The following is a 10,995-nucleotide window of genomic DNA, read 5'->3' as shown; positions in this document are numbered from 1 at the left end:
GGGTTGCGATCCGTTGCCGGTCACGAAAAAAGACAAAAAGGAAAAAAAAAAAAAAAAAGTTGGGGGGAAGTATTAATCTACCAGTAGAATACAGAGGCTTAGCTTCATCACCTCCAAAATGAAAATATCAAATACAATAAACATTCATCATGTGCTTACTATGAACCAGGCCGTGACAGAGTCTAAAGGTAAAAAGGTAAATAAAGTCTACATTTTGTTTTTGAGGAGCCCCCCAGTCTAGTAGCAGAAGCAGGTGTGCCTCAAATCATTCTAACACATGGGCTAAGTGCAGTAACAGAAACCCAAGGAGTAGGGGTAGTCTCAGGAGGGAACATTAACTGTCTGGAAAGGGTTGGGGAGAACCAGACAGCCTTCAACTTGAAACAGAAACACAAACAACTCCAAAGTTTCCAACCTGGGAGTTGGGAAGTATAACTGTGAATGAAGAAATAGCAATGGTGGAAAGAGTGGTTACGTTAAGGGAATAATAAAGTGTTCAGCAGAATAAACATGGACACTCATCACGGTCAAAGTTTTTGAACATTAAGCATTGTTCAATGCAAGTAATAAAAGGCCCACCTTATTCATAATTACCAGGTCATAAAACAATTTTGGTGAGACACTAAAAGTAGGTTTCAGTTATGACATGTATATGAACACTACCTAGAAACTCATAATAAAATTTTCTCACTGATTTATTCTAATTTGAGGTACTATATGTCTTTCATTATGCATGGCATAACCTTAATATTTGCAATATATGACAGACAAGTGTCATTATCCCTGTATACAAAGAGTTCTTACAAATCAACAACAACAAAAAATACAAAAACATAAAAACACAACTCACAAAAGAAGAAATATGCCAACGCACATTTGAAAAAATGTTCAAAGTCACTAATAAAAGAAATGCAAAGTAACAAGATATTTTTCCCTTTCCAAATTTCCCAAAGCTAAAAGATGGAAAGAACACAAATTAGGCATAAGTGCAGAAAATCAAGCATTTTCACACACTGCTGACAGATATTATAATTTTATACCAACTTTCCAGAAAACAAAGTGGCAATATGAAAAATAATATTAAATATTCATACTCTTTGACATGACGGTGCTACTTCTAGAAACTTATCCCAAGAAGAAAATTTAACAAAATATGTACACAGAAGTTCATTACAGCTTTATTTATTTATATATTTATATATTTATTTATTTATGGAATTTATCTCAAAAAGATAATTAAACCAAATATGCATATTAAAGTTCATCACAGATTTTGAGTGTTTTATTTATTTATGTATTTATGGCAAACAGACAACAATAATAAAAGAAACAACCTATTACCTGAATGTCCATCAATGAGAGATTGGCTAAATAAAGTATGGTACAACAATTCAGTAGAACCATTAACACTAGGATACAGATCCAACTATACTTATTAACACGGAGAGCATTTCCTAACACATTGTAAAGTAAAAAGTGCAAAGTATGACCCCTTGTACATACATGTAATAAATACATATTAACATCAAAATGACACTGGCTATCATTTGCTAAGGATTTACTACATGCAAAGCACTGGGCTACACTTTTTATGCGAATTTATTCATTTAATCCTCTCACTAACCCCTGAAGAAGGAACTTCAACGCTTCCAGTTTACCAATGAGAAAACTTGGGTGAAACAGCTTGTCCAATACCTCACAGTAGCAAACAGGGGAGCTGGGATTCAGAACCAGGCAGCCAGTACTACAGACCACACCCTTAACCATGTATGCATATACAAATGTATAAGGTTATATGTAATGTGTGTGTGCATGCATGTGAATAACAACCATGTCAATGACTAGTCAGATGCATTTCTCCAAATTGCTTTTTCTAGAAAGTAGGATTTAAGATGTTTTTTTTTTCTTTTGAATTGTAATGAGCATGTATATTTTAAAATCAAAAAGAGTGGCTCTGTGTTTGCAAAATAGTATAGAAACCCCATATTTTCAATAGTAAATGTAAAATATACACTTTAGTTAAGGCCAAATGACATTTTAAAACTATATAATACAAGATATTTTGCTTTCTTCACCAGATTAAAAACATACCAATCTTGTATAGAAGCTACCTAGCTTTAAAAATTGTTTTGTTCTGAGTAAAGGTTAACTAGCAGTGAAGTGTCCTTTGTTCAACAGTATGTGAAATAAAAGAACTCAGTACTTAAGCACATCACCTCCTCTCTAGCTCCCATCTAGAAGGAGACTGCCAAAAGCTCCACGAGAGCTGCACAATGATGGAATATTTAGAGCAAGAGGAGACTTAGGGGTCAGTTAGTCCCTCACTATATTATGCTAATCAGACCCAAAGTCACACTACCAGTGTGGCAGAGGCAGAACTGGAATCCAGTGTTCTTTGAACAACATCATGCCATCTGAAGACCTTTTTTATTTTCCTTTTTGTGAACTTACAGCCAACGGAGTTAAAGTCAGTATCATAGTCTCCTCATCAGAAATTAAACTGGCCTTGCTGCAACCATAAAGGTGCACGTAGCTTCAGCTCAACAAAAATCTCAAGACCAACCCAACTGTCAGTATTGCTTGGATTCTGCTTCAAGCAATGTGAACCATGGGGGAAGGGAGGAGACTGCTTGCTAAGCCTTTTAAGTGGAGCTTGGTAATCCTTGCCCTTTTAAGGCTCCAGTACATAAGATGCTCTTGGAAGTTTCAACACTGCCAGTGACACAGTCCCATAAGGACCAGCTCTGCTCCTCTCGTACCCTGTTGTCAGCTGCTCTGCACATGTGCTGACTGTTGGGCCTCTGTGTACTTACATGCTAGGCTACCTAAGAGGCAGACCCCCCTTCCACCACCTGTATTCTCTTCTTCCTGTTGCTGTAACCCCACCCAGGGGTACCCTCTGCTCAAGAAATTTCGGTCCCCATATGGTAATCCCACCTGAGTATGTCCTCTCCTCTGGGGATTCCTGTCACTGTCCAGTGACCCCTCTAGGGATGCCTCTCCTTGGGGGATTCCTGCCCCTCTCTGTGTTCTGCATGCAGTGAGGCACGGGTATGACAGTCTTTCATCCTGCCGCTCACTGACAAGTAGAATCCAGGATTGCTCCAGTCCTAATTTCTCCCATTAGCTGGCCCAATGACATGAACATCAAGTGTAAGTTGTGAAGTGGTGGAAAAAAGAAGCCTCATGGCAGCCTTGGCCTAAACTGATTTCTGCAATCTACTTTTACCAGTGGGCCTTCATGGGAGCTTGCTCTACCATTACCATGCATATTAGATGAAAAAGTAGAACCAAAATGCCAGATGGAGACACAAAGGCTTTAGGTGTTGCTGTAAGGTGTGGCTGGAGCCTCATGGTTCCAGCTGAGGCCAATCTAAAAACAAGCAATGATTCAACATGTAGACCTCCTTGACACTGGAAGGTAGAATGATTTCTGCTACTGTAGCCAATTTCCCCCTTTAATCAGCACTGTCAGCCAGGACGGCAGCCAAGAATGACTATAAAGCATAGAGCAGCCAGGTTCGACACAGGCCCTGGGTCATGGAATCAAAAGACATCCATCCCAAATTTTGTTCTTCTTTATCACATGAATTGCACACAGGACCAAAGAGAGACCTACAAAGGAATTAGATTCGTCTGGCTTTTACATCAGCTACTGGATCTCTGACCCACAAGAAGTAAATCCTGACAATGATGGCTAAGATGCAGAGAAACACAGAGTTCAACCATGGAGGAAGAAGGGGGGGCAGGGTGTAATTTTGTCAAGGATCAGGAAAAGAATAAAAGGTCCTTTATTCTGGGTATGATTCTCTTCCTCAGTTTGGGTGAAAAAAAAAAAGGAATTATCACAAATTCAAAGGCTAAGAAGGAAATGCACAGGACTGTCTTTAGGAATCACCTTATTTCTGACTCAAGGAGAAACAGCAACCAAAATTACACAATCACTCTCAATCATTAAGCAGAACAGGAGAAACTCCTAAGAGAAAAGTGACAGGCCAAACTGCTCAAGCTAGAAGAGAGGGCTTTCCTTGGGAGAAAAGTTGCGGTTTTAACGGCTACGGCTAGAAGGTGGCCAGGCACCTCCAGGGTCTGAGATGCCGGACGCTACTTAGAGGCATCCTCTAAAACCTTGCAGAGAGCAATTGTGGGAGCCTCCCTCCTTCAGACCTAGGGCAGATGCCTCGTAGACTTACGTGAGATGTGGACACGTTCTGAGTGTGGAAAATGCACACTGTACACACCCACCCTCACTAGAGTTTCTCAGTGAGATAGATAACATAGGGAAGCTGGTGAGGCCCACTCCCTGAGGGAATGTGGCTAGGAACTCCATCACCTCAGGACTCCACAGAAAGGTACGGGCATACCTCAGGGACATCGTGGAGTTAATTCAAGACCACCGCAATAAAGCAAATACCACAATAACAAGTCACATGATGCTTTGGTTTCCTACTGTATATATAAGTTATGTTTACATTATACTGTAGTCTATTAAGTGTGCAATAGCTTTGTCTAAAAATAAAGTACAATATATCCAAATATCACAACGTACCCCATAAACACGTACAACTATTGTGTCAATTAAAAATAATAAAAAATTAAAATTAAAAAATGTATATGCATTAATTTTCAAATACTTTATTATTGCTAAAAATGCTAACAATCATCTGAGCCTTCAGCAAGTCACAATCTTTTTGCTGGTGGAGGGTCTTGCTTCGATGTCAATGGCTGCTGACTAATCAAGGTGGTGGTTGCTGAAGGTTGGGGTGGCTGTGGCAATTTCTTAAAATGAGACAATTATGAAGTTTGTCACTTCAAATAATTTCCTTTCACAAAAGATTCCTCTGTAACATGTGATACTATTTGATAGCATTTTACCCACAGCAGAACTTCTTTCAAAATTGGAGTCAGTCCTCTCAAACCTTACTGCTATTTTATCAACTAAGTGTATGTTATATTCTAAACCCTTTGTTGTCATTTCAACAATGTTTTTAGCATCTTCACCAGCAGATTTCATCTCAAAAAACCACTGTCTTTACTCATCCATAAGAAGCAACTCCTCATCTATTCGAGTTTTATCATAAGATTGTAGTAATTCAGTCACATCTTCAGGCTCCACTTCTAATTCCAGTTCTCTTGCTATTTCTACTTGTGCAGCTACTTCCTCAACTGACGTCTTGAACCCCTCAAAGTCATCCATGAGGGTTTGGATCAACTTCTTCCAAACTCCTGTTAGTGTTGATATTTTGACCTCCTCCCATGAATCACAAATGTTATTTTGGGGGGACAGTTTTTTTGTTTGTTTTTTTGGATCCAAACCCATGACCCCACCCACTGGTGTTGTAAGGCTGCACTCTAACCAGCTGAGCTAACCGGTCAGCCCTCACAAATGTTCTTAATGGCATCTAGAATGGTGAATCCTTTCCAGAAAGTTTTCAGTTTACTCTGCCCAAGACCCATCAGAGGAATCACTATCTGCAGCAGCTATAATTTTATGAAATGTATTTCTTTAACATTTATTTGTACATATTTGTGAGGTACGGTGTGTTGTTTCAATACATGCATATACTATACATTGATTCACTTAGGGTAGATAGCATAGCTTTGTACTCGTTGATAAGTGAAGTAAGTCATGCACAGAAAGACTGCATGATCTCACTCATATGTGGAATATAAAAAAAGAAAAATGGTTCCCATAGAAGTAGCGAGTAGAATAATGGTTACCAGAGGCCAGGAGGGGACGAGGGGCAGGGGGGAGGGAAAGTGGTAGATTACAAAATGTAATGTATTTCTTTTTTTGTGTGTGTCCTTTTTGAGACCAGCTGCACTGCACTCAGCCAGTGAGCAAGGGGACGAGGGGCAGGGGGGAGGGAAAGTGGTAGATTACAAAATGTAATGTATTTCTTTTTGTGTGTGTGTCCTTTTTGAGACCAGCTGCACTGCACTCAGCCAGTGAGCGCTGTGAACGCACCGGTCATCCCTATATAGGATCCAAATCCGCAGCAGGAGCGCTTCCGCGCTCCCAGTGCCACTGCCGCGCTCCCAGCGCCGCCCTCTCCTGAGTGAGCCATGGGCTCGGCCCTAATGTATTTCTTAAATAATAAGACTTACAAGTCAAAATACTCCTTGATCCATGGGCTACAGAATGAATGTCGTGTTAGCAGGCATGAAAACAACAATAACCTCCTGTACATCTCCATCACAGCTCTTGGGTGACCAGGTGCATTATAAATGAACAGTAATATTTTGAAAGGAATCTTTTTTTCTTTGCAGTAGGTCTCAACAATGGGCTTAAAATATTCAGTAAAGTATGCTATAAACACATGTGCTGTTATCTGGGTTTTGTTTTTCCATTTTCAGAGCACAGGCATATAGAGGATTCATAAAGCAAATGTACTTCACAGGGCCTGGTTTTCCATAGCCTTGCAGTTTCAAATATTGACCTTGCAAAGGACAGGAAATTCTCCCCAGACTATAAGGTCTATATTGTAAGATAAAGAATTGTAACACAGCAAGGTTGCTGGCTCAAAGACAGACTAGTTACTGACTGATATGTGAAGTTACTAGGAAGCTGCTGGGGGGAGAAGGAATGTTTGCTAAAATCAAGCTTTTGTTGGTGGATCACTTAATTGCCTAATAGAATGTCATCTGACTTGTTTTTACTAAATGTTACCAGCTTCTATTGTTAAACTTATTAAATTGTCCTTAGCAAAACCCCACCTACGTCTCTTCCTGTAACTTGCTGGTCTGGAGAATAAATGCAGGAAGAGAACCCCAATTCAGGGTTTATTTCCCAAATGGAAGAAATGCCTCGTGCTTGAAGAAGTTCTGGGATATTAACCCATTTCTGGGGCTTCTCACTGCTCAGAAGAGATGGGCTTTGAGTAATCTTTGGTGGCTCCGTCACCCAGGGGAAAAGGTGTGACAAATCCGTGGTAGGCAAAGCAACACAGGCAGAATAGATTTAGCATCATTCTTAAAGGCACTAAGATTTTCAGAATGATAGGTGAGCACTGGCATCAACTTAAAGTCACCAGCAGCATTCGCCCCTAACAAGAAAGTCAGCCTGTCTGTTGAAGCTTTGAAGCCAGGCATCAGCTTCTCCTCTGTATCTATGAAAGTCCTAGATGACATCTTTCAGAGTAAGGCTGTTTCATCTACACTGAAAATCTGTTTAGTGTAGCCACCTTCATCAATGATCTTAGCTAGATCTTCTGGATAACTTGCTGCAGCTTCTACAACAGCACTTGCTGCTTCACCGTGCACTTTGATGTTATGGAGACAGCTCCCTTCCTAAATCTCATGAACCAATCTCTGTTAGCTTCAAACTTTTCTGCTGCAGCTTCATCATCTCTCTCAGCCTTCACAGAATAGAAGACAGTTAGGTCCTTGTTCTGAATAAGGCTTTGGTTTAAGGGAATGTTACAACTGGTTTGATCTTCTATCCAGACCACTAAAACTTTCTCCACAGGAGCAATAAGACTGTTTCACTTTCTTATCACTCATGTGTTCACTGGAGTAGCACTGTTAATTTCCTTCAGGAACTTTTCCTATGCATTCACAATTGGCTGTTTGGCACAAGAGGCCTAGCTTTCAGCCTGCCTTACATTGCATACGCCTTCCTTACTAAGCTTAATTATTTCTAGCTTTTCATTTAAAGTGACAGACATGCTACTCTTTCTTTCACTTGAATACTTGGAGGCCATTGTAGGGTTGTTACTTGGCCTCATTTCAATATTGTTGTGTCTCAGGGAACAGGGAGGCCCAAGAAGAAGAAGAGAGATGGGGTAACAGCCAGTCAGTGGAGCAGTCAGAACATACACATTTATCAATGAAGGTCACTATCTTATATGGACATGGTTCATGATTGCTCCAAACAATTATAATAGTAACATCAAAGATCACTGATCACAGATCACCATAACAGATATAATAATAATAATGTAAAAGTCTGAAATATTGTGGGAATTACCAAAATGCATTAGAGACTGAGCACATGCTGTTGGAAAAATGGTGCCAAAAGACTCACTTGATGCCGTATTGCCAAAAACCTCCAATTTGTAAAAAACGCAGTACCTGCAAAGCACAATAAAGAGAAGCACAATAAAACAAGGTATGCCTGTATAGGAGAGGTGAGATGTGGGACACTGAAAGCAGCCCAGCCACAACAGCCCAGGTCCAGGCCTGATTAGATGCTGCACTGGCGAGAGGTCACCCCTGCACCAATCACCCAGCTGAGTCTTGCCATGGACTCTCCAGTGAGACAAAAGAATATTTCCTCCTCTCACTGATGCTTTCTCTCTACTCTAATTTCCCCAGGTACTGCCACGATTTTGCTTGTTTTGTCTGGAACAATGCCTGCAATATATATTATGGTTTCTTAGTAGAAATGCTCTAGAGGTTGCCCCAGACTAAAGGGGTTCCCAGGATACAGACTCTCAGTTCTAAAAGCTAGACAAGTTGGCCACACTAAACAAGGTCATTATTCTTTCCTCCAAAATATCCAGACAGAAGTCCGCATTTGGCATTCTGCTTTTGAGAGATTCCCACTGCTAATTCATAATCTAATAATAGAGATAATAAGAATGGATTACTTGGATCATTCCTTCCATTCTGTAACTTCTTTTTTTTTTTTTTTTTTTTTAAAGATGACCAGTAAGGGGATCTTAACCCTTGACTTGGTGTTGTCAGCACCACGCTCAGCCAGTGAGCGAACCGGCCATCCCTATATGGGATCTGAACCCATGGCCTTGGTGTTATAAGCACCACACTCTCCTGAGTGAGCCACGGGCTGGCCCCATTCTGTAACTTCTTGATGATTTAGAAATGGCATACAAAAGTAATTAAAAAGTACCTTATTGGTTACAAAATTGAATAAAATATACAAGTACTCTACTTGTATACAAAAAAAAAGACAAATATCCTCTTCTAAGGCATAGGGTTTTGGATATGAATTTAGGGAAGATGTATGCTTTCTAACAGGCTTGCTTTACTTCACAGGTCTACACCAGGTCGTCCTGTTTAGACAGGCTCCCAGATTACCTGAGGCTAAGGACATATTACAACTAAATGCAGTGTGGGATCCTGAACTGGATCCTAAACATTAGTGGGATAACTGGTGAAATTTGAATAAGGTCTGTAGATTACTTAATAGAATTGCATCAGCGTAAATTTCCTGGTTTCAATAATTACTCTATGGTTATGTAAGAAGTTAACATTTGGGGAAATTAGGTGAAGGGCATAAGGGAACTGGTACTATTTTTGCAACTTTTTTGTAAATCTAAAATTGTTTCAAAATAAAAACTTTAAAAAAAAAGGTTCTCTTCCAAAACATATTCCCTATTTTCCTCTTTCTAACACACGCAAAACTCCATATCCACTAAAAGTAATACCTTTTGATTCACATACGACACTAGCCTTATTCTGGGCTGGTATCCATCAAAAACAAAGGTTATATTATCTATAAAAACAAAAAACTAGAGACAATTTAGATGTTCAACAGATGAGAAATAGGCTAATACAGCAACACTGAATCTTCACTTCCAAGCACAACACTAGGCACACAGATGAAACTCTAATATATGATAAAGAGAATGAACCCATATAATGAACGAGTATAAAACCATTTTAAAAGATGCTTAAGAAGAATTTTTAGTGATCTGGGAAAATGCTAAGTAAGAAAATGTCCAGTGGGGGAAAAAGCAAAATACAAAGTAATATAACAATATTATCCCAATTATGTAATATGTACATTTATACAAACAAAAAAATACAAAAATTAGGAAGAAATGCATCAAAATAGGGGTGGTAAAATTATAGGGGATTTTAGTTTTCATCCTTACAGTTTTCTCTGTCTTCCAAGTGCTCTACAAAGTTTCGCTGGGTTTTTCAAGCACACGCACATTTCAATTTACCACAGTTCTATCTCCTTCCATTATTTTAGATCTTCTAAATTTCATTCTTCATCTGCCATTCTACAATTCTTTCAGCAACAGGTAGTCAAAATAGATTATCCACTTTCCATAGCTAATTTAAAACTTTATCACACTCACAGAATACACCCTTAGAAAACATTTAGTCCTCTTGGTTAGTGAGACTTAAAATTGACAGTAGACATCTGAAAGTAGATTGAAGTTTTTTAAAAGCTCACGGGATTAGATTAAAACTCCACAGGATTTAAGGGAATGTGATACACTGTGTGTTGAGTCTAGATAAACCTCAACTATACCTTTTAAGTCCGGGACCTCCATACGCTGTCCCAGCTGTTGGAATAGGGTTTTACAGAAGACAGCGCACACCGACGCTAGTGCTGTGAAGGCTCAAGGAACATTAATAAGAAGCAGCCTGTAGGAGGAGAATCCCATTCCATACACGTCTCAGGTGTCCCAGCACTGCCCCTGACATGCATCTATTATTTAGACTGTACAGTATTTACAGTTGGCCGGTTGGCTCAGTTGGTTAGCACGGTGTTCTAACACTAAGGTCAAAGAGCTTGGATCCCCGCACCCGCCACCACCAAAAAAAAAAAAAAAAAAAACTTGAAAAGCCTATAAACCCAATCACCCCGATGTGAGAGAGAAAGTTAACCTACAAACAAACTCTCTCCAGCCAAACCTGCTGAGATACCTTAACACTCCCTGCTTCCAGGACAGCAGGGGAACGTGAAGCAAAGGCCCACGTGAGCTGGTCCTTCCAAAACCCGCCCCTCACCCTGCCTCGCGGACTCCTCCCCTCCGCTCACCACCTCCTTCCTCAAAGCTCTGAAACCCCCCAACCTGACCCCACCAGCCCCAGAGTTCTGCCTCACCACCTTTCTTCCATTATTCGACTTTCCGCCCCTGGCCCCCTGACCTACATCCCCTCCTCAGCCCCACCTGCGACCGCCACTCCCCCAACACCGTCACCCCTCCTACCTCGCCCTGAGCACGCCCTCCCCCGTCAACCCCGTGCCCATCCTGGTCCCGCTTTCCCATCCCCGGGATTGCCAGATCCGGGAGG

The 10,995-nt window shown here is 40.4% G+C and overlaps 1 protein-coding gene across 1 annotated transcript in view; it reads right to left on the bottom strand.

Annotated features, from left to right (window-relative positions):
- ANO10 (anoctamin 10) overlaps positions 1–10,453 on the bottom strand; it is a gene marked incomplete at its 3' end in the record, with an annotated part of 158,990 nt that extends 148,537 nt beyond the window's left edge. Inside the window, exon 1 of the mRNA XM_008576792.1 lies at positions 10,226–10,453. Within this exon, the coding sequence (XP_008575014.1) occupies positions 10,226–10,247 (22 nt within the window). The remainder of the gene's footprint in view (positions 1–10,225) is intronic.
- Between the last annotated feature and the right edge of the window lie 542 nt (positions 10,454–10,995).

This window comes from Galeopterus variegatus, unplaced genomic scaffold, assembly GCF_000696425.1.
Source record: "Galeopterus variegatus unplaced genomic scaffold, G_variegatus-3.0.2 Scaffold1402, whole genome shotgun sequence".
NCBI lineage: Eukaryota > Metazoa > Chordata > Mammalia > Dermoptera > Cynocephalidae > Galeopterus > Galeopterus variegatus.
The sequence above is the reverse complement of the archived record's forward strand: the minus strand, read 5'-3'. Positions and strand labels throughout refer to the sequence as shown.